This window comes from Leopardus geoffroyi, chromosome D4 (genome assembly GCF_018350155.1).
Source record: "Leopardus geoffroyi isolate Oge1 chromosome D4, O.geoffroyi_Oge1_pat1.0, whole genome shotgun sequence".
Classification (NCBI taxonomy): Eukaryota; Metazoa; Chordata; class Mammalia; order Carnivora; family Felidae; genus Leopardus; species Leopardus geoffroyi.
Window position 1 is genome coordinate 18110417 of NC_059342.1, and position 24115 is coordinate 18134531.

The 24115-nt window shown below is 45.8% G+C and overlaps 1 protein-coding gene across 2 annotated transcripts in view; it reads left to right on the forward strand.

Annotated features, from left to right (window-relative positions):
• Positions 1–24115, forward strand: part of PCSK5 (proprotein convertase subtilisin/kexin type 5) — a 460872-nt gene that overhangs the window by 389870 nt on the left and 46887 nt on the right. For both annotated transcript variants that reach the window (XM_045468528.1, XM_045468529.1), the window contains exons 25-26: positions 20285–20327; positions 22895–23031. In XM_045468528.1, the coding sequence (XP_045324484.1) occupies positions 20285–20327; positions 22895–23031 (180 nt within the window). The remainder of the gene's footprint in view (positions 1–20284; positions 20328–22894; positions 23032–24115) is intronic.

A 24115-nucleotide genomic window follows, 5' to 3' on the forward strand; every position in this document is an offset into this window, starting at 1 on the left:
AAATGGGAAGTTTGACCTACTGAGATTTCAAACATAAAATCTGTCAATTATTCCTTGGGACTAGGTATAGTAATTACCCCGCTGAATGTTAAAATGCAAATCAGAACCAGGAAGTCAGTTACAGCTTAACTTTACCATGGTATGCATGGCTGATAAGAGTTACCCAAAGCCATCGTCCAACTGTCCTATTGTGCATCAGTGGGATGGGCCACTTGGGAATTGCGCAAGTAACTGGGGGAAAACATCAGAATCCTGTTCAATGAACAAATACGTCATCTGACGGGGGCATTATGCTTTTGCTCTGCCAAGAAACCAGCGACCCTTCGCTTGAGAACTCTGTAACTCCAGCTAGAACTGGTAGATAGTGCTTGACGACTGACAGATGTGGGCTTTAATCCAAAGGGCCTTACTAATTTAATCTTCTCCACATCTCTGACATCATCACTGGACCTTACTCTCCAGCTACACAGAAGGACCCTGGTCTGGATTGCTTCTAGCCCATTCCTGCTCCTCGACCCTGCACTCGCCTTCACCCGAAGTGCTCTTCTCAAGCTGTTAACTTAACGTGGGGGCTTCCAACATCACATCTCTGTTCAACTCTCACCTCTAAGAAGCTTCTCCTCGGTGCTCAATCCAGAGAAAGCATCTCTGTCTCTCTCCCTCTCTGTGTCCCTCCTTCACTTCTTCCTCCTCCCCTGACCTCCCACCCCCTACACACACACATACACACACACACACACACACACACACACACACACACGTATCAATCACCTTAGTTTAATTCTGGCAGATCACATACAATGATCTGACATTTTAATTTTTTATTTCCTTTTGAAACTTGCTACATTTCTTCCTTCGCCGAAACGCAACTTCTGTGCAGGCAGACACTTTGTCATATTTATTCTTGCATCACAGCACCTATAATTCTGCCCACCCCGTGTAGATGCTCAGGACATGAAAAGAGAGAGAGGAGAGAGGAGAGGCCCGTCGTTGCTAGTTTTAGGCTCCCTCCCCCAAACTGAATACAGGTGGCATCAAAAAGCCAAGTCCAACCTTCACTGGACGGCCAGCTGGGACGTGGATCTCAGTCCTACAACCACAAGGAACTGAATTCCGCCAATGACTCAAGTGACTAAAAGAAACCACTCTTCTGCTAGAGCCCCCGGAAAGGAACCCAGCCTTGGGGTGACTCTGATTTTAGCCCAGCGAGACCCACAGTGGACTTCTGACCCACAGAACTGTAGAATAGTAAATCTGTAATGTTTTAAGCTACTAAATTTGGTAATTTGTTACAACAGCCATAGAAAACTGCTACACTATTTAAAAGACGGAATGAAGGGGCGCCTGGGTGGCTGCGTCGGTTGAGCGTCCGACTTTGGCTCAGGTCATGATCTCACGGTTCGTGGGTCCGAGCCCCATGTCGGGCTCTGTGCTGACAGCTCAGAGCCTGGAGTCTGCTTCGGACTCTGGGTCTCCCTCTCTCTCTGCCCCTCCCCTGCTAACACTCTGTCTCTCTCACTCTCAAAAATGAATACACATTAAAAAAAAAAAAAAATAATAATAATAATAATAAAATGCATATGCCAGAATACAAAATACAAATGCCAGAATTTCTTATGAACCACACTAATGGCATAATTATTAATACTGTTTTATAATCTCAAAAATCTCTTTATGCCTTGATGCTGAGCTCTAAATTCTGAAACTCTTCTTCCTGTCTCTTCTAGAAAAGCTTCCTTTTAGTTGTCTTAGGGAACTGTTCACCAGCTTCATGGGCTCAGTATTGTGCCGGACTGAAGTGAGAAGAAATTTCCTGAGAGACAAAACCCACAGTGCAAATCAGACTCACTAAAGAGGGACAGCTGGGGCGCCTGGGTGGCGCAGTCGGTTGGGCGTCCGACTTCAGCCAGGTCACGATCTCACGGTCCGTGAGTTCGAGCCCCGCGTCAGGCTCTGGGCTGATGGCTCAGAGCCTGGAGCCTGTTTCCGATTCTGTGTCTCCCTCTCTCTCTGCCCCTCCCCCGTTCATGCTCTGTCTCTCTCTGTCCCAAATATAGATAAACGTTGAAAAAAAAATTAAAAAAAAAAAAAAGAGGGACAGCTGGATAGGAGACACTTTGGGACAGGATACCTTGAAAAGGACACCACATGACCTATGCAGGAGTTTGGCCGGGAACGCTTAACCTGAATGTAAACAAAAAGAAATATCAAGCAAATGCCAAAGGAGAAACACGCTATAAAAAAAGGACATGTTGCCTTTTTAAAATGTCAGTGTCACAAAAGACAAAAAACAGCCAAGGAGTTGTTCCAGATTAGAGACGACTAACCAGACAAGGGGTCTGCATGCAATACGTGATCCTAGAATTGAGTCAATTGGGGGGGGGGAAAACAATGGAATATTGAGAGCAGATTACATAAAGGCATTTATTAACATTAAATTTCCAGAAGTCGATGTCTGCCCTGTGATTATACAAAAGGATGTACTTATTCTTAGGAAATAGGCCCTGAGATATTTAGGGGTAAAAAGCCACGAAGTATGTATCTTACTTTGAATGATTCTGAAAAAAAAATTCAAAATTTAAAACATAAACAGAATGAGAGCTAGTGAGCAAATTCTACACAAATGGGGTTAAAATAGTGAATGTGAGTACAGGGTATGTGGATTTATTCTTGCAACTTTTCCGTAAGTTTGAAGTTATCAATCTTTCTTCTGTAAGTTTGAAACTATCAATGCTTGTCAGTATTGAAGTTATCATCCCATAAAATGCTAAGAGAAAAACCAGCCAAGTTTGCAATCCAGTAAAGAGAAGGAATTGTGAGCACAGACTACCCACTCAAAGCCACATGTTTCCTTCTGAGTTGTCATTCCGTCTGAACCTATCTTATCATGACCGCCCATTTTTTTTCAGACATTAGAATGCATAGCTTCTAAAATTCGCTGAAGACCGAACATTTCCTCAAACTTCCCTTTAGGTGTATCAACCATAAGTCCTGGTCAAAGAAAGTACAATTTTCAAAGAATACGCTACTTTTGGACATAATAGTTCTTAGACTGGAATGCTAGCAGAGTGCAAAGAAATAATTCATATTGCAGGCTAAATAAACATATTTCCTCAAAAGGGAGGCAAAGCTGTCAGCAAAAATGTTAGACGAATGAAGTAAATAGTCTATTGTACAAAGTAATTGCATGTACTTACATGCAGACATAATTGACAATAATGGGTCCAAAGGAGGGATCGTGGTGCCTTGCTAAATCACAGGTGTCTCCGAATGTTCCTAACTGTGTGAGTCTTTAATTCTCATTGCAAAAGAAGCCCTTTCACCTTTTATGTGGTGGTAAAGAACGCTGATGTCTGCAGCAGTGTTTTTATAGAAACTGAATCTCATTCCCTTCCACTCGTGTAACCAAAGTATATGAGCTTTTGAGCTTTCTGTGGTCAAGTCAGTCCCCCCACCATCCGTGCCAAAATTTTTAGAAAATACTAGAGATTTCCAAAATGTATCAACGCTTTGGAAAATTGCCTCATCGCCAACAATGAACACCCGCACGCTCGGGCGCCCACGTGTGCATCGATCATTCGATAACGTCTCGGTCAGTAGCGCCTCAAGAGCCGGAGATGAAAATAACGATGGCTCTCCTAGCAGGTTGGTGGCTTCTCCCAAAGTGAAGAAAGAAATGCTGAGCATTCTCATCCGTGTAATTTGTGACCATTAGAAAAATTGGTAGACCCTCTTTCATTGAATCCCTTTGGACTCACCACAGGGCCCATCTGGAGCATAAAAGCGCTAAACCTACAGAAAAGAAACAGCACAGATGAGCAGCTTTTCCACGCACTTTCCCCATTCAGAGGGGCTAATAAGGAAAAACGCTGAATTACTATGATTACCCGTGCCTTGAAAATAGCTTATCACCTGCCAATATGAATGGAGGCCCCTGGAGGGCTGTAAAATGGCAGGAAGAACAATGGCCTTGGAGACAGAATCTTTGCAGCATCTGAGAGAGGCATCTCAGCTGACTGTAAAACGCCCAGCCTCGATGAAACGGAGCTCTTATTCTGCGCGAACCCGGCGAACTAGTCCTGGGGTGTTCCTCCGCCATGGGGAAGAAAAACAGAAGAGCTTCCCAGAACAATCAGGCCCATAAAACGTGAAAGAGGGAGAAGACGTAGCCAGTCATCACCCAAAGGATCAAACTAGACAGACAGCCAATCGAAGGTATTTCATGGTGGGACAGAGCTCTCCCCAAATCTGGCAGATAATTGTCACCCTGCTTTTTACTTTGTGTGATTGTGTTAGACTTAATCGTACTGCGAAATCTCGCCTGTGTTCAGACCTAAGTGCCACCGGAATGCTGTTCGAGTGGTCACGGGAGGTTCATTAGGAGGAAGAGCGTGGCTTTGCAGGGACTGGCTGTTTGGCTGTTCCGTGGAATCTTTCCTCTTGTCACCACAAATGTGGCGTGAAGGCCATTGAAAGCACTACGGTAGAGCATTTCGAGCCCTGCAAGCCTCCTCCCGCCCCGTCTCCCCAAGACATAATGTTTCAGTGGTAGCCTGTCTCACTGGCAGGTGCTAAGCTTGTGTTTCTATCATGGCAATGGCTTCATTTCTCCACGAATCGTTTAGATTAAATATCACCACAGCCCGAGTTCTCTTTCGTGGCCAACTTTTTACCGTATTTACTGCACCATCAAAACAACCAGGGTCTGTTCGTTAATTGTTGTTCTGAGAATGGCTACTGGGACAAAGGGCTCTCACAAATTGGAAGAGTATGGCCTTTTTGTTCAGTAACGTATTCCCCGTCCTCACAAAACCTACATACGTGTTTACGAGTATGTACACACACACACGCACACACACACACACACACGCTTGGGTGCCCACCTTTATTCCATAGGCACGGCACTGTCCTAACATGGGATCGGAGGGGCGGATAGACCCCCTTTGTGCTGGGGACCAAGGCATGTGCCATTTATTAATTTGGGAAGGGGGGCAAGGAACATAAAAATTCGTCTAATGTTTCACTACCTTCTAGATGAATCAGCGTTGTGCTCGCAGCACTGCTTCTAATATTCTTTCCTCTTGTTCTTAACTTCGAGCCCTCAGGTCAATCTACTACATTTGAAGCATCTTAAAAAGCTACCACTCTGGGGGAATGTGTTCCGAGAGCCTCTCCCTTCTTTGTGTGCCCCATCCCACACATACACACACTCTGCACCCGGTAGTGTGTTTCTCTATACCTGAAAAAATTACGCCCTTCTTATTCTAAATGACAGAGTATTTTTCAAAAAGCTCGAGTGACAAAAGTTGGTGTGACGTTTACCTGCGCGGGTTTGTACAGTTCTTGGTCATCGTTAAAAATGCCCTTCCTGGGGCGCCTGGGTGGCTCAGTCGGTTGAGCATCCGACTTTGGCTCAGGTCATGATCTCGCGGTCTGCGAGTTTGAGCCCCGTGTCAGGCTCTGTGCTGACAGCTCAGAGCCTGGAGCCTGTTTCAGATTCTGTGTCTCCCTCTCTTTCTGACCCTCCCCCGTTCATGCTGTCTCTCCCTGTCTCAAAAATAAATAAATGTTAAAAAAAATTTAAAAAAAAATGCCCTTCCTGGGGTGCCTGGGTGGCTCAGTCGGTTGAGCGGCCGACTTCGGCTCAGGTCACCATCTCGCGGTCTGTGAGTTTGAGCCCTGCGTCGGGCTCTGTGCGGACAGCTCAGAGCCTGGAGCCTGTTTCGGATTCTATGTCTCCCTTTCTCCGACCCTCCCCCGTTCATGCTCTGTCTCTCTCTGTCTCAAAAATAAATAAGCGTTAAAAAAAAAAAAATGCCCTTCCTGAGTATTTAGCATGCACTCCATTCTGTAGGAGAAAGAGAAACATGGTTTTCGGCTTCAAAGCACTTAACGCACCAGGCTGGTGGTCAGCAAATTAGATTTAGTTTTCACTGATCACTGTTTGGTTTTGGTCAGGTACTGAAAAATCTAGATCTCAACATCTATACAAATGGGGGAGGAGGCAGAAATTGAACAAGGTCAAGGGTCCTAAATTCAAACACCTACCGGTGCCAGACAGGTACCAGAATCAGGTGGTTCAGCTGGGGACTCGGGCCCATAGGAGAACACCACCCAGGAGTCTTTTGCAGCTCAGACCCTCAACTGTTTCAGGCAGAACGTCGAGTGTCCGGACTTTCACGAGAAGTCGTTTGACTTCTTTAAACAGAGTATGGGTCAACATCGCGCTCGCCAACAAAACATTCCTGGCAAACCAGCTAGGAGCTTCTGGACCACAGGCACTCCCGGGTCCTTCTTCCTCATGTTGCATGATGTTTGGAGTCACCAATACTCGCACGCGAGCCCAACATTCAGAAGGGCGTATGGACCCCAGGAGACAGGGTCACCGAATCCCTCAGGCCATCAAATGATTAGAAATTGTGTGCACCGCTCATCACTGTCTCAGGAGGTCCAAGGGTTACTCATGAAAACCCAAATGGGACTGCTGACTTTTGAGAAGAAGGAGGAGCTTAGAAAGAACACGAAAGGAAGCAAAACTCCATTTTTAACTGTGAAAAGCCCTTCTGATCCATGGTATGTGTAATGAGGAGGAAGTGGAAAGGTTCCGTAGAATCCACCACCTGACTCCAGAGACTGAGCAGAACCCCCCATTAGCTGTTAGAAATAACAGCACAGAAGTACAGAGGAAGGAACCATCAAAGCATACCTAGTAGTCCACAGAAGATCTCAAGCAACACAGAAGAGAAAATGTGTAGCAGTGAATAAAGCACCAAACGCGGCAAAATGCTCAGATCGAGGGAACTGTTTTTGAAGACAACTATTTCCAAAACCTAGAAAGTTTGAAAAAGATAGAAGAACAGGCAAACAATCCCCAAAATCTAGGAGGAAGCGTAGATTCCCCGGTTGGTGCCTCCTGATTAATGAGTAAAAAGTGATCCAGTTGCTAGAGCAACTTGAAGATACACAAAAGAAAACATCACTTCTTTAAAATATGCCCGATGATGAATCGGCAGAGTCTTTAAAAATATCTTTTTTTAAATGTAAGAGGCTCTTTGCCCCCCCCCCCCCGCCCCCGGAAAAGCATATCACAGAGGGTGGCTCTTTGTTTGTTTGTTTCCCCAGATAACAGGACTTTTTACGCAAGCCTTAGTTTGCTTACACAAAACCTGCAATTTGGGCAAAAAGTAATGACCAGAAAATATGTCTGTTGGAGAATAAATTGTTTTTCAGCAGTTTTGTTTCTGTTCAGGCAGCAAGGGAGACAAATGTATGTTGTCTTCGTTTTCTTGTTTCTAACGACGTGTTTAGTAGGGAGTTTCCTTGGATGCTGAGAATCTGAAATGCACCTAAGCAGAGTCAGGAAATGAAAGGTCAGGCTTTCTGTAACCTTTGCTTGTTGTCTAAATGGAGAAGTAATAAAAAATATGACTTCGATGGGACTGCACTCCCCATCCCTTGGCCTTCTTCAGCTTGGCTCCTGCTGTCCCGGACACTTCTTTCAGAATCCAAAGGATTGTTCTGTTTTGCTTCAGGCAGTTCAACTTTGGCAGAATACCCTGAATAGATTGGAGATTCCAAGCAAGGTCTTGAAATGCAAGCTGCAATGATAAAATATCCTGGGGACCCCTTCCGTAGACAATGGAAGGCCCTTAATTGAATGATTTGGGTAAATCGTTGGTGCAAAGCCCAGCTACGTGTCCCGAGGCCCACGGCCTGTTCAGTCTTTAGTCGATGATGTGATGTGGGCTTTTGCCAACCAGTAGAGGGATAAATCGTCTTGAGTAGCATGGTAAGGCTGCATAAAGGGGTCTTTTAGAGTGGGTGTGTAAATATCTTTAAGCAAGGATATGTCACCTTAAATAGAGGCAGCGTGGAGGAGATAGAGAAATCATTTGGAGTCCACAGGAACAGAAGTTTCCAAATTTGCATTTGTTCTGTATGACCGTGGACAAGGGACTGATGTTCCTTGGGGCTCAGCTTACGCATCCTTAACCTGAGGAAGTTGGACCACGTTCAATGCAGCAAACATAAGCTACATGTTGTCATCTCCCACCTGCGTCCTCCACGGCCCCGCCTCCTGAGTTATATGGCTCTGGATAGAGTACCACTCGGCTGCTTAAGCCAAAATTCTAGGAAACCCTCCATTTCTCCCTCTCTCTCTGGGCTCTGTTAAAAATAACTCTTTCCAAGATTCAGAACCAACTGAGCAACAAGACTGGGGAAGGGGGGGGGGGAGGGCGGGCAAACACAGAAAAAGATCAAAGTATCTACTTGAGTACTTATAAGGCTAAAATGGAGAATGTGAATTCGATCTGTAAACAGTAAGCTTCCTAACACTCCCTGCCCTGCATTAAACTTGCCATCTCTCCCACGCAGAGTTCCTTCTCTCTAATTCTCGGAATCGTAGAAGACAAAGCATCCCTCCCGCCATTAAAAGGAAGCAGGTGAATAAGAAAGGATTAGTAGCTATCTTCTCAGTATTTTAAGGATCAAAGCAGAAACACAGGGGCAAATGGTGTTTGTAAATACTTATTGTATCACTGCATTAGTTTCCTAACACCGCTGTAACAAAGAACCACAAAAAAGTGGCTTAAAAGAACAGAAATACTGGGGCGCCTGGGTGGCTCAGTCAGTTGAGCGTCTGACTTTGGCTCAGGTCATGATTTCACGGTTCGTGGGTTCGAGTCCCGCGCTGGGCTCTGTGCTGACAGCTCAGAGCCTGGAGCCTGCCTCGGATTCTATGTCTCCCTCTCTCCCTGCCTCTCTCCCCTGCTCACACCCTGTCTCTCTCTCTCAAAAAGTGAATAAAAACATTAAAAGTTTGTTTAAAAAAAGAACTATAGAAATTTACGTTTAAAAAAAAACCCCAGAAATATATATATATATATTTCTCAGTATTCTGGAGGCCAGAAGTCCAAAATCAAGGAATCAGCAGGGTTGATTCCTTCTGGAGGCTCTGGGGGGAGGATCCTTCCTTGCCCCTCCCTAGCTTCATTGCCAACAATCCCTGCTGGCCCTTGGCTTGCAGCTGCAACTCATCAATCCGTGCCTCGATGGTCTCATCACCATCTTCCTTCTGTGTCTGCGTGTCTGTCTTCACGTGACCTTCTTATATGGACATCAGTCACTGGCCTTAGGCTCCACCCTAATCCAGTGGGACCTCATCCTGACTTCATTATACAAGCAAGGACCCTATTTCCAAGTAAGGTCGCATTTGTGGGTACCAGAGGTTAGGACTTGGACACATTGTTCTGAGGGACGTAACTCAGCCCCCAACAGCCACCAGGTCATTTCCACCGGCCACATATCTTTCCTTCTGTCCACTTGGACCCAACTCCACTACTACGCTTTAGTTTGGGCCACTAACATAGCTCACCTGGATAATGCAAACGTCTTCTACCGAGGTCCCCAGTTCTAGTCCTTTGTTTCTTCTCTTTCACTCTTGAAATCCATTCCCTATGCCACAATAACCACGTCCTTTCTCAAATTTAAGCCTGATCGCTAGACAACCACATACAAATCTAAAGTGGTTTCCCATGGCTCTAGACAAAGTCTGTCCTCCCAAGCACGACCGAGAAGCTTCTTCACGACCCAGCCTCTTATCTCTTCCATCTTCCCTCCCATTTCTTCTTGCTTTCTCAAACCCCTAATGTCCACTCATCACTTGCAAACTCTTTGCAATCCCTTTTGTCCTTTTCCCATTCTTTTATTTAAAACGTTGTGTGTTTTTAAGGTGAGAGCAACCATGCTATAAAAGGGGAATCTCACGAGCCCTTTACTAGAGGAATCATCTCCATAGATTTAGCTCTCTCTGCGTTAAGGCCTTTCCACATGGAAATAATCCTGCCTTCTCTCCTTCAAACTCACTTTCCAGGCTCACTAAGCCTTCACTTCCTCAAGGAACCATTCTGTGGCCACACTCCCCTTCCCTCAAACACACACCCTGGTTTAGGTATCACCCTTTTCTCTTCTTAATGAATTGTTCATAATCCCGTTAGCAACACTATGCAGCATTCGTGGCAACATCTTTTTCCTTGCTGCATTCCTCCCTACGCCCTGAGCTCCGTATTGTGCCAGGAATTAGTTATCATTTTAGCCCTAGCAAATAGTAGGACTCAAAATATATTTGTGAAAGAAATCAATTCATGCTGGGCTTAACACGAGGCACTAGGTTTGCTGAGTAAGACATGGTTCCTGACTATGGCGGAGCATTCACGCTTCACCATACCCCAACTTGACCGTAACTGCAGCATCAGTTTACTTTACAAAAAGTTTACTTTACAAAGTTTACTGGAGGCTCAAACACACACACACACACACACACACACACACACACACACACAGCAACAAACAAACCAAAAACCCCACTCATTGTTTCAGAAGAACTATAGGACTCAAAAGAAACAAGCAAAAATGCTTCATACTCTCACGACATCTGAGTGGGGCCAAAGCCTAACTTCCCTTCTGGTCCTTCGATTTTATGATTCCAGGTCTTTTGCCAGAATTTCCAAGAACTTTCTGCCACTGTTTTTAGTGTCCTTTTGAAATGACTGATGCTCTTTCATCCACCAAATTTCCAAGTCTTCTTCTCGAAGTATTTTCTGTCTTCTGACATAGTCTGTCTCTTTATCCTTCTCCGTAGACTAAGAGCTGTTTGTATTCTTGGTTATTCTGCAATTTCATGAGGATGAATCTTCTTGCAGACTAAAAAATAATAATGTACGTGTTTATGCTTATATATGTTTAATATATGCTTACTAATATATATGTTTAGTTCTTGGGACTAATGATTGGTATCTTTTAATAAGTCTGGAAAATTCTCAGACATTTTATTTCTTTTACTGCTACCTCTTCCCCATGCTATTATTTCTTTTTGGAACTTTGACATGTATTAAATCTTCTCACACTAGCCTCCTCGGCTCTTACTGCCCTTTCGTGTTTTCGACCTTTTTGTCCCTCTGAATTTTCTGTCTTTTCTTTGTATCTATCTTTGAGATTACTCATTCTCTTTCTGCTATGCCTGATCTATTGTTTAATATGTCCACTTAGTTTCAGTTTTGAATGTTTATGTCTTCCATTTATAGAAGTTATATTTGCTTCTTTTCCAAACTGGTTACTTTTCTATTTTCAAGATGTTCTTTTATTTCTTTAAAAATACTAAACATTGGCTATTTTTATATTCTGTGTCAGACAATTTCAAGATCAGTGGTCTCTGCGGGTCTGATTCTGATATCTGTTATTTCTGCCAACTTTCTCTCAGAGCGCCTGACTTCCTTATTTTTAATTTTTTTTTAACATTTATTTATTATGGAGAGAGAAAGAGAGAGACAGAGCACGAGTGGGGGAGGGGCAGACAGAGGGGGAGACACAGAATCTGAAGCAGGCTCCAGGCTCTGAGCTGTCAGCACAGAGCCTGCCGTGGGGCTCGAACCCATGAATTGTGAGATCATGACCTGAGGCAAAGTCGGACGCTTAACAGACATCCTTGTTTTTAAACTGTGACCGACTTCCTTGAAAATGTACCTGTGAGCATACTTTGAGATCTGGGCTAAAGCTGCATTTCTCTAGAGAGGATTTGCATTTGTTTCTACCAATCGTCCTGGGATACTATCTACCTAGGACTGCTTTAAGTTGAATTTTCCTTTTGAGACGTTCCAGAACACACAGAAAACATGAATACAGATAACCCGTGTAAGGTCCAGCTTATAGTTATAGATTCTCAGAAGAGGGTTTCATGTTGTTTCTTTTTTTTTCAACGTTTATTTCTTTTTGGGACAGAGAGAGACAGAGCATGAACGGGGGAGGGGCAGAGAGAGAGGGAGACACAGAATCGGAAACAGGCTCCGGGCTCCGAGCCATCAGCCCAGAGCCTGACGCGGGGCTCGAACTCACGGACCGCGAGATTGTGACCTGGCTGAAGTCGGACGCTCAACCGACTGCGCCACCCAGGCGCCCCTCATGTTGTTTCTTAATCTACCCAGTGCCACGGCTGAGACTGGGATGATGTTTTTTGCTGTCCCCTTCTCCTGGCAATTTTATTTTTCATTCATCCTTACACTGAAACTATAGTCCTTGGCGTCCCATTTCAGTCTTGCATTTTATCTGGCAACTCTAACTGTAAGAAAAATGCCCCAAAATGTTCTATTCAAAAAGAGAGATAAAGGCTAATTAAGTGGGAAGAGAGGAAGAGAATCAGAACTCAGTTTCTTTCAGGCCCTAGGCTAATATTTCTGTGGTATGCTAGATTAGAGGCTTATCTCTTCTATATTTTGCCACATTGTGGTTTCTTCCCTAATTAGCTTTGCTAATTACTGTCTCCTCACCAAACTCCTTGAGGGTAGGGATTGCCTTTCTTGTCTGCATATACCTATAATAACCCAAGTGGTGTATGAACTATCATGCAGAGAGTGTTAAGTATTTGCTTATTACTCCTACGCTCACCCCCCCCCCCCCCCTCCGCTGAATGTCCCTCCTTTCCATCCACCCAAGTACTCAAGCCAGCGCGAGGGAACCATCCTACTTCCTCACCTCCCACATCATGTCATCTGAGCTTCTGGATTTTATCTGCTTAGTTTCCCTCAAATCTGATTTCTCTTCATTACTACAGCTGCAGACTGGCCAGTAAGATAACATTCGATCTGATCCAGCCGATGACCCTGGCCTCATCTCCTGACCCTCTTCCCTTCTCTTCATCCACTGTAGCCCCACTGGCCTTCTCAATGTTTCTTGAACAGAGGAAGCTTTCTTAGCCTCTGAGTTCAGACCTCATCTCCTGGTCACAATCCTGATCTCCTCCCAAAGGCCAATTCCTGAAAGACTCTCTCCCCAACTAGCCTACCTAAATTAAGACCTCTTGTCTCCATTCTAATCTCATCACTCCCTGACCCTTTATCTGAATTTATGTACTTATTTTATGTGTTTTTCTTCTTCATTCAATGCGTATTTCTGGAGCTTCTGCTATGTGCCAGGCAATATCCGTGGCACTGAGGTACAAGGAAAAGCAAACCAAACCACCTGTCCTCCTGGAGCTTGCATTTTAGTGGCTGTTTCGTGCACTTACTGAAGATTCACATTTTATTTTACGCTATAATAATTACCTAATTTTTCTTGTATTGTCTACTTTCCCTCTAAAACGTAAGCCCCAGGATGAATGAATGAGTGAGTGAACACGCAGCCGTAGTGAGCAATCCTCACAGGCATGCGGCTGTGTATATTCATCTGTCATTTCCACCCCTAATTGGTTGAGAGAAGAATGGAAATCCAGAAACAGCTTGCCTATTCTGATAGTCCATTGTTGGAACCAGAGGACTTGGTAAAGACTAGAGTCCAACAGAGAACGGAGCCCTCCTTTAGCCAACATTTGTAGACAATGATTTAGATGATTTATTCTGCTCTTTACTACCGCGCCCCTCCGGGGGGTTGTGCCCCCTTGTCAGCTGCGCCATTTACATTATTGCCAATTCAAATATTTATTCATTATCCTTGGATGCCGGAGAGGACAAAACGGTTGAAAATCACCAACAGTCCCCCTGACCAAGTACTTTGTATCCCAGCGCCATTGAACCTTCCAGAAAAAAAAAAAATCTGCTTTGGCAAAGCTGGTCAGAGGGTCCATTCTGTATGCGAGCGCTAATTGCTTGAAGTAATATTCTTAGTGCCACTGGGGACTTAAATTTACTTGTACTTTGTGGGCATATAAATCTCTTATCTGCTTCGTTATTTCTAAGTAAAATGAAGAATGCCAGTGAGTCTCCTAACAGATTTGGACAGCATCATCCAGTTAGCATATATTTACTCGGAGAGAATATGCATTATTGACAACACGCTTAATTATCTCCCCAAACAATTTAAGTAAGGCCTGCTCGCAATTCTTGGATGCTGTCTCTCCCCTCAAAGGGAGCTGTGGTACCTCTCAGTAGGGGATGGGCATCCTGCTGATGCTCCCACAAGGCCTCAGGTGCTCACAAAGAGAACTGTTTAAGGATGCTTGGCCCAAGTGATGGCACCTCAGCCAGTGAGTAAGTCTGGAGGCAGAGCCGAGAATAACCCCACTTCCTAGACATCGACCTCCTTTACAGAATCCTATCAGGAAAACATTTTGTATGAAAAGTGAATTTGGAAAAAGGAATTTGTTTAAACATCGGCCACGGTTTTAAACAAACCCCGTGGAGTAGCAGTCTTGTCCTGGTGATGTAGAATCAAGAATTGCTGAGAAATGAGGTGGAGAGCTGAAAAGCCAGACGCGTGAAGAAAGGGGACAGAAACTGAAGAGTGTGACCAAAAGACCGGCTCTCTTGAAAGAGAGGTCTGTGAGAGAAGACCGTTTTCCAAACACAAATGACTCTGGGGATTCATAACCTGGGCACGCGCTTTCTTTCCTTAACAGCATGTTTTAAGATTAATTCCATAGCACACGTTTATTAAGAAAATATGGAAACATACACATAAATAACATCAGAGATAGCTACTAATAATAGTTGAGCTTTCCTTCTGATTTTTGATAAAGTCATATCTATACATATAGGCAGATATGTATATATATTACAGACATATCTAGATATGGATTGCCGTCCTTATTCACAGAGCCTGTCATGTCATTAAAGATTTTTTTTTTTTTAATTTTTTTTTCAACGTTTTTATTTATTTTTGGGACAGAGAGAGACAGAGCATGAACGGGGGAGGGGCAGAGAGAGAGGGAGACACAGAATCGGAAACAGGCTCCAGGCTCTGAGCCATCAGCCCAGAGCCTGACGCGGGGCTCGAACTCACGGACCGCGAGATCGTGACCTGGCTGAAGTCGGACGCTTAACCGACTGCGCCACCCAGGCGCCCCATTAAAGATTTTTTTAAGTTTATTTATTTTTGAGAGAGAGAGCATGAGCAGGGGAGGGGCGGAGAGAGAGGGAAACAGAGGATCCGAAGCAGCTCTGCTCTGACAGCACAGAGCCCGATGCAGGGCTTGAACCCACGAACCGTGAGATCATGACCTGAGCTAAAGTCAGACACTCACCTGAGTGAGCCACCCGGGCGCCCCGTTAAATATTTTTGAGAAACACAATTTTAATGTATACATGTACCACACTTTTTAAATCCAGTCTCAGCAGATAAATTTTTATGCTGTCTTTCACGGGCACATAATCATTGGTTATTTTAATCTAGAAAGTTTTTTTCTGGGGAACACATTTATGCACCAGAGCTATAGAATGTGATGGAAAGGCGAGAAAAGTAGACTCCAGTCAGATCATTCAACCACTTTCATTTCTATCTATATTTTAAACTTATCTCCCAACCCCAAAACGCTAGGTAAACAAGTTCATTAGAATCATGGAGTCTGTCTACAAAATATGGAAGGGCTAGAAGCCAAGGGCAGGAAGTCCGTATAAACGTGCAGATGTGTGCGCCCATCAGAGAAGCACCCCTTCCGGGTATAACTTTACGGAATCAAATGTAAGACATATTTTTGGAAAGTTGGTATAGGAATGTATTAGCTCAGATGTGGCATTCTGTTAAGTGTGGCCTGAGTCACTTGTCCCCAAGGAGAGATATGCAAGACAATCCACTGGCCTACAGTAAAACACAGATCTTGTATTTCTAATCATTTTGTTATTAAACTTTCTATGTTAGCGTACCTTCTTCAAGATGGAAAGCACTCATGCGCTAGAACGTACAAATAATTCACACACACACACGCACTGGGGGAGGCACTGGGGAGGTGAACAGAGCCCCGACTTTGGTCGAGCCTAGAATACAGCTGAATGTAACTGGGAAGGTAATTGAGCCAAAAGGTTGAAATCATCTGGGAAAAGCAAGCATACAGGGTAGGTTCAATTGCAATAAGGTGGGTGCCGCCTTATGGACATCTACAGAGGTGGCCTAAGAGGTCCAAGCCAAAGGAGCCTTATGAGTCTAGGATACCTGAGGAGGGATGGAAGCAGATGAGAACCTAGGAGCTTCCCAAGAGCACAAGTTTCACATGCCCATTACTCTATCATCCTGGGCAGTAGCTAGGAGGGTCCGTGTAGGAAAGGACTATAGAACAGATCAGTTTCAACAGGCCGTGTAGAGGAAGGCCTGGGCTACCACGAGGTACGGATGAAAGTCCTAGAAGCCTGCACGTGAATCCTGAGAGAAAGACCATCCTGACATTAACTGCAAAACCTCACAGTTTTGCAGCGAGGCAATTCTGCCTCAACAAGGTACCTGATGCATGGCTAGCTGTGGCATACCTAGATGTTCTAGGCTAAAGGGCTGCTCTTTGAAAAACGACGGGTCGCTTGTCCCCTTCAAATGAAAAGTAACCCTACAAGAAGAATTAATTTAGAAAAGGCAAATTCGAGTCATTTTGGCTTATATGTATCTTTAATGATAGGACTCCGTTTATGTAACCCATAAAAAATTCCCTTCCTCTCCCCGTTTTTAACATTCAGTTCCATTTGAAGTTTAAAATATCTCTTTCCAATACATTTTGTACGTGAGGTGTCCATACCTACTAACACGGCCCTGATCCATCCATATTCGATGGAGAGGGCATAGGTATTCCTGAGAACAAAACAACATGGCGGAGGATGTAAGTTGACCCCTGAAGGAGACGTCGACAGCAGCCGTCAATATCCCCACGAGAAGACGGAGTTTGCACGAGACCCAGCACCGATGAAACTAAGGAAAACGTGGAAGGTGACGCAGAGGCTCACCCAGAACTCTCCAGACAGAGGGAACACTGTGGCCCTGCCCCCCGCCCCCCAGCCCATAAAAAGGAGACCATAAAAATGGGTTTTCTCGAGAAAGGCAGGCTGTGTCCCCAGCCTGACAAGGCTTCTGCTCACACATGCTCCTTGGTGGGGATGCGAGCAGCTGGAAACCAGTAACTGTTTCTGAAGGCTTTTTTCCAAATGTGTGACACTCTCTCTGAATTCTGACTGAACGTGCCCCATTTCCACCCAGACTATGTTCTCGCAGCTCAAAAGCCTGACAATACCAAGGCACCAGAGCTAAGTAAACATCCTACTCTGGACACCACCTTCCGAGACAGTGCACAATTCTAGACTGTTTAGACTTTTCCGCCCCCACCCCCCCCCCATACACACGCATGCACACGACACGCGAAGCCAGGAAAATTCATCTTTGTCCTTAAGCCAACCCTCCTCACCATCCAAATGCCAACTTGACTTAGAGTCAACTTCTAGGTTTGGGATTGTTACCTTTCCTTAATCCCATAACAGCTGCCTCTCAGTGGTCAAGCTAAATCCATTTAGCTTATGTCTGACTTGTGGATCTTCGGGGGTGGAAAATTTTTTTTTTAATAATCCTTATTCTTCAGAATAACCGGTAATAATGAGAAAGACTAATGGGCATTCATAAGCTGTTATAAGACATACTTCCTATGCTATGCATTATTCATTTATGCAAACTACCGTAAAGGTACCACATTCACTGTGCATCTGGGCTGGAAAGGTCCCTGGACTCAAGATTACATTGGTATGCACATTTCTGAGGCTTGGTTCTGTTTAACATTTTCATCAGTGACCTGCTTAAAGGAGCAGAGAGCAAACTCATTAAATTCCTAGATGGGAGGGATGGCCAGAACATTAGAGAACAGGATTAGAATTTCCCCAGCCCTTGCCAAATTAGCAAAACTGTCAGAGTCAAATATGTTCATCGGGGACAGGCAGGAAAAAGTAAGCTGCCCAACTGTGAGCTGAGAAGTAGCAGCTTATTTAGCACCAGAACTGAAAAGAATACAGATGCAAACATAGATCCGTGGCAGGAAACAAATTTACCCAGGGGAGCCACTAGTGTTCGCTGGGGCCCTCCCACCCCCTTCAAAGGGTTTCAGATCCCCAAACAATGGATTGCGGAAAGCATGAAGCCCCCCTCCCCACCGGCAAGAATTCTAAGAATTTCAGTGAGCTTTGCTTTGTCATGGCACCTCTGAGATTCCTTATGTCCCTTAATTAGCCTGGTTTATGGTTCATTTCACTGCCCTGCCCGGGTTGCCCTATAACAGACCATGTCTCTGTATAACGGAGGGAAAAAAAAAACCCATTTCCTCACCGAGAGCAAATCACAGCCTCCTGCCGAAGGGTCTGGCTATGTCCTCGGCTGTCTTGACTCTTGTTCAATCCTTCCTTATGGAAGGGACGTGGCTGAATTCGGCCCCAGAGTGGGCCACAGATTGCCAACCCCTGCTAGACTCAGCATCAGAATTTTTGACTTTTGGAGAGTCTCTGCTACCGTCTTTTCCAACGAGGTCATTTTACACCTGCGGAAATCAGAGCGCAGAGAAGAGAGCGACGTTTATGCACGTTCACAAGGCAGTGAAGCCAGGGTTAAAGCTTCGAACTAGAAACAGATAGCCCAGTTCCCAGGCCGGTACCCTGTCCCCTGCATCATCACTAGGCTATTTCCACAAGGTTCTGGAAATCCCTGGTGAAGGGGCAGAGCCTCTGACAGAAATTTTGCCACAACAGGGGCACCCGGGCGGCTCAGTCAGTTGGGCGTCCGACTCTTGGTTTCAGCACAGGTCATGATCTCACGGTTCGTGAGTTCGAGCCCTGTATCGGGTTCTGCTCTGACAGTGCGGGGCCTGCTTGGGATTCTCTCTCTCTCTGCCCCTCCCAAGCTTGCTCGCAGATGCTCTCTCTCTCAAAATAAATAAATGAAATTTTAAAAAAGAAAGTTTTCCACGATAACTCTTGGTGCAATGTATTAGACATATAGTGTGTGATATACATTAGTATTGTCTTTTTTTTTTTTTTAATTTTTTTTTTTTCAACGTTTATTTATTTTTGGGACAGAGAGAGAGCATGAACGGGGAGGGGCAGAGAGAGAGGGAGACACAGAATCGGAAACAGGCTCCAGGCTCTGAGCCATCAGCCCAGAGCCCGACGCGGGGCTCGAACTCACGGACCGCGAGATCGTGACCTGGCTGAAGTCGGACGCTTAACCGACTGCGCCACCCAGGCGCCCAACATTAGTATTGTCTTGAAACATCCCTGGGAGGATTCAAGGGGAACGCTTGGCTATAGATTCAAGCAAGGCCCTACCGCCAAGAGGCAGACTTTGTGAACACCGAAATAGAGCCTGGAGTACATTAGGAAGGAGAGTCGTGCACAAAGTTCAAAGGACATAGTTTTGTGTAAGATCCAATTAAAGGTGACATACAATCTTCACGTATCGAAAGGAATCTTCTGAAAAGGAGCAATTGTTTTCCACCTCCGACTAGAAGGAAAAAGAACAGAACCGTGGTGTCACGGGGACCTGTTGGTCACAGGCATGGCGGGCCAGCGGAAATCACAGAACGCCCTTCACGATGGGATCTGGGAATTGGCGTCTTTCCGGGAGGGTTAAGAGGAAGGGAGATAGACTGACTTCGTGACTCTCAAAGTCCTTTCTCTCTCATTAAGTCCCCTGAAAGCTGTAGGAGAGGGTCCCTTCTCGGAGCCAACAGGGACACACGGAATCATTGTACCTAATGAGAACAGGACAGTTTCTTCAAGAGGGTCGTGAAGTGTGGGACACAAAGTGGAAACTGTATTGGAAAAAAAATAATTGTCCAGATTTCAAAGGAGTCTCCCAGATGACGCTCCCTGATATTGGCAGGCACTTGGGGTAACTCACGGAAAACCTATCATTCGAGGGATGGAACCTCGCGGCCCCTTCCAAACGTGCGCGTGTGGACACGCTTGAGGCCCTCCCCTCGGTAGAGGCCAGGGGGTGCTTAATGGAGACGGGTCTTCATCTGCACTTTGAAAACCTAGCAGCTTGGGACTACGCTTCCTTGCAAAGCAGGGCCAGCTATTTACGAGAACTCTGATTTTCCTAGCTTTGATTAAGACAAATCACTGCATCCACTGTGTTACTAATTAACAACGGTGTAACCTGGGGGCGCCCGGGTGGCTCCGTCGGTTAAGCGTCCGACTTCGGCTCAGGTCATGATCTCGCGGTTTACGAGTTCGAGCCCCAATTCAGGCTCCGTGCCGACGGCTCCGAACCTGGAGCCTGCTTCGGATTCTGCGTCTCCTTCTCTCTCTCTCTCTCTCTCTCTCTCTCTCTGCCCCTCCCCTGCTAGCTCTCTCTCTCTCTCTCTCTCTCTCTCTCAAAAATAAATAAAAAACATTAAAACATAAAATAAAAAGTGTAATCTGTTCAAATATCATTTCTGGACAGTCCACGTCACAAACCGATCTCAAAAGACTGTCTCGAGCCACAACTTTTCCAAAGCCCATTTCTCCAAATGATGGACTCTTGATAATTATGATGTCTCATTATTCTCATTGCCTTCCAGGTGATCCAGGAACCTGTGCTTCATGCGGTATGGGGTATTACATGTGAGTCCGGCTGTTCTTTTCTGTTTTCATGGCACTAACTTTTCTGCAGTTTAAGCATTACGGACTTAATCCTAAATCCAGTGATTAAAGCAGAGAGGCCCTGCGGCCTGAAGCAACTCTGCCCCGTCAGGCTATTAATGAACGATTCTTGGATTTAGCAATAAGAGCCCAGCTGTTTTCTTGACTCAAAAGGAGGCCCTCTTTTTCTTGGTCCTGGAAGTCACCCAACCTGACACTGGTGTCTAGGAATCTTGCCATGGGTTACCAGGATTCAGACCTTGCGGTTCACGGACAAACCTTAATAACAGACCTGACCCCCAAGCAAGCTATTCCCACATGTCTGCACGGAGACCTCGTGCTTAACGAGAGTCAGGAAGTCCGGGAGGAAGCCAGGTACGTGGGTAGCTCTTAGCCATTTTCTGGGTAACGAGAGACACCAGACCACCAGATTAAATGCAACACAGATTAACAACCACTCCCAAAGTTCTCCAATTCAAACCTACAAATCAAAGATGGCATGTCTCAATGTCACCTTCCATTCCTATTCTAGTCTGCCTCCCAGGGCACATGGGCGCCTGTCTTGGAAGAAAAGCTAAGAAGGCAGAGGAGAAGAAAAGGCAGGCCTGGATGATGTATAAGATGCCTGGTTCCTTCCTGTCATGCTAAGAACTGGGGGGGGGGGGGGGGGGGGGGGGGGGGTTGTGAGAAACTCCCACCCAGTTCTTCTCTTCACCTTTCTGTGAATGTCGCCAGGGACACGGGATTGACATTATTCTCCAGAAGAGAAAACTGAATCTCCGAGAGGCTCTCGGTTCCCTCATGTGGCCCCACAAGCCAGTCGGGGGGGGGGGGGGTCCGGGTTTGGGTTTGGGTCACCTCGACTTTAGTGGGCTGGTTCCTCCCATCACCACGCTGCCTTTTGCCTCCATCACATTCGAGAGGCCCGAGGTGTGGTACTGGGTGAGAAGATGCTGAAAGGGGTGCGGCGCTTGGGAGGGAAAGGGGAACCCAACAAGCTGAAACCCAGCAAAAATAATCAGTCCGCCTTGTCATTACCTAAGCTGATGACAGTAAATGAGCAGAAAGCAATCTGTCAGCATATTCACGGTTGGCCTTTACCCAGCACGTGGCCCGCCACACACCGCCTCAGGCAGAGACGAACAGCAGAGATGCAAGCACTCCTTGGTGAGGTCACATGGTTGGGAGCCCAGAATGTTCCTTGAAGAACCAAAGAAGGAGAACTTAGACTCTCAGATAGGGGCCGTGCAGAAGCGGGCGTTCCCACTTTGTTCTTCTTTGTTCCTTTTCTCTGCATCCCTCCGGCTTAACTGCACCCTTCCTCGTGTTGACACTGGAGCACACGCCTTGACCTTCTCTGTCACCTGACAGCATTCTGGTCATCCTCGGGGCCAGCCCTGCCAGGCGCTCCAGCTCACTGCTGGCCAACGACGAGAAGGCTTCGTAACCTCCTTTGAGAAACAAACACACCACAAGAAAACGCCCCGTATCACTGAGAGTGAAACGTGAGGTGTTTCTTTCAAGAAACACACGTTTATAACCCTTTAGAATGGTTAGGAACTGGGTATAATGAGTGACACCCTGTATGATTGACGTTATTAACGAAGAAATGCAAAGCTTTCCTCTGGTATCTTGTCAATGCTGTGAAATTCATCAACGGGCAAAGGCCAACTGGATTCTGCTCCCCCTTCAGATGACCCTGTAATTCAGTGGAGTCTGAAATACAACATTCTACTGTAGCATGAGAACGGACACTAGGCATAACAATATAAATACATAACAGCTAAGACACTTCACCCTTACTAATCTCGTGGCAGACATTTTGGTAAGCCACTTGAACTCTACACTGAGCTGTTTCCAAACGTCTGCCTGGAGACCTTGTCCTTGACAGAAGTCAGAAAGTCCAGAATGAAGCCAGTTAATTTTTATTAGTTCTTAATCATCCTCTGGGTAACACGAGACACAGACCACCAAGTTCAATGAAACGCAGATTACAACCACTCCCAAAGTTCTCCAATTCAAATCTGTACATCTAAGATGGTATGTCTCAGGGCGCCTGGGTGGCTCAGTGGGTCAGGCATCCGACTTCTGCTCAGGTCACGATCTCGCGGTTCGTGAGTTTGAGCCCCGCATCGGGCTCTATGCTGACAGCTCGGAGCCTGGAGCCTGCTTCAAATTGCTGTCTCCTTCTTTCTCTGTCCCTCCCCCCACTTGCGCTCTGCTCTCTCTCAAAAATGCATCAACATTAAAAAATTCAAAATAAATAAATACACGAGTCGTAAATGCATAATCAGTAGCCCATAAATACATCTCGGTGCTGCTTTCCTTCGCCCCGGCCTCTTCACAGCTGCCTTCATGAAGGGTCCTTAGGGTCCAGATCAACCTTGTTTGTTGAGCACACAGACCAAGAGAAGGTTTTTGCCCTTGAAACCCACATATCTATACCTATTAAACACGATGAGCGTACATATGTGAGGACATTGAATTCTGGTGGTTAAGAGAAATACGCCAACGTATCTCACGGAAGAAACCCCATCTCCTCCCCGTAGGTTTCAGCACCACTGTCATAAAACGTGTCCCGAGAGGACCTACGGCGAAGGATCTGAATGTAAACCGTGTGACACGAACTGCAGCAACTGTGACCAGCAGGTGTGCTACTCGTGTGAAGAGGGCTTCTTTCTCCTGGGTAAGTGTGACAACGGCAGGTGCAGAGGAAGAACAAAGGCTCCGGGGCCTCACCCAGAAAGGAGAGCACCCGCCTGATGCGTCTGAGTCTTGCGCCTTTCGTCCGGGGACGGACCGTAATTTGGTTTCAGAATAAGCATTAGCCCAGACTACTACTTTCTGCTTCTATTACTGTAGCGGAGTTCCTATTTCACTGATTAATTGCAAACATCTCCGAGCTGGTGGAAACGAGAGCGAAAGGGGTGGGGGGGGCGGGGAACACCGAAGATAAAGGCCTTGAGAGGAGTCACCTGAAATATCCAGAACCATGACTCTTCCTAAGCACTGTAAAAAGTAAACAAGATCCTCTGGTCACTTCTGGATGGTTAGGAAAGAAATACACTACGAGTCTGGCAGTCCAAGAACTAATGTTCCAGTGCTCTCGAATGTTTGTGGGAGAGAGAGAGAGGGACAGACAGCCCACCCTGATCTCCAGTGGTTCTATATGGACACTATTTTATTTGTTCAGGGCCCTGAGAATTGGCTAGGCTCTTAACCCCTTGAGCTAATAACCAATTTAAATTCCCCGCTAAAGGCGGACTTTAAATGTTGGATTTAAGACCCGTTCCTTGGTTGAAATAAGCTTACGCCAGCTTGGTTTCTTAAAAAAAACGAACTCAAGGGGCGCCTGGGTGGCGCAGTCGGTTAAGTGTCCGACTTCAGCCAGGTCACGATCTCGCGGTCCGTGAGTTCGAGCCCCGCGTCAGGCTCTGGGCTGATGGCTCAGAGCCTGGAGCCTGTTTCCGATTCTGTGTCTCCCTCTCTCTCTGCCCCTCCCCCGTTCATGCTCTGTCTCTCTCTGTCCCAAAAATAAATAAACGTTGAAAAAAAAAATTAAAAAAAAAAAAAAACGAACTCAAAAATAAATACACATTAAAAAAACTAAAAAAAAACACACACACAAAAGTTTAAAAGAAAAAGGTGGGGCGCCTGGGTGGCTCAGTGAAGCGTCCGACTTCGGCTCAGGTCATAATCTCGCAGTGGGTGAGTTCGAGCCCGGCGTTGGGCTCTGTGCTGACAGCTCGGAGCCTGGAGCCTGCTTCAGA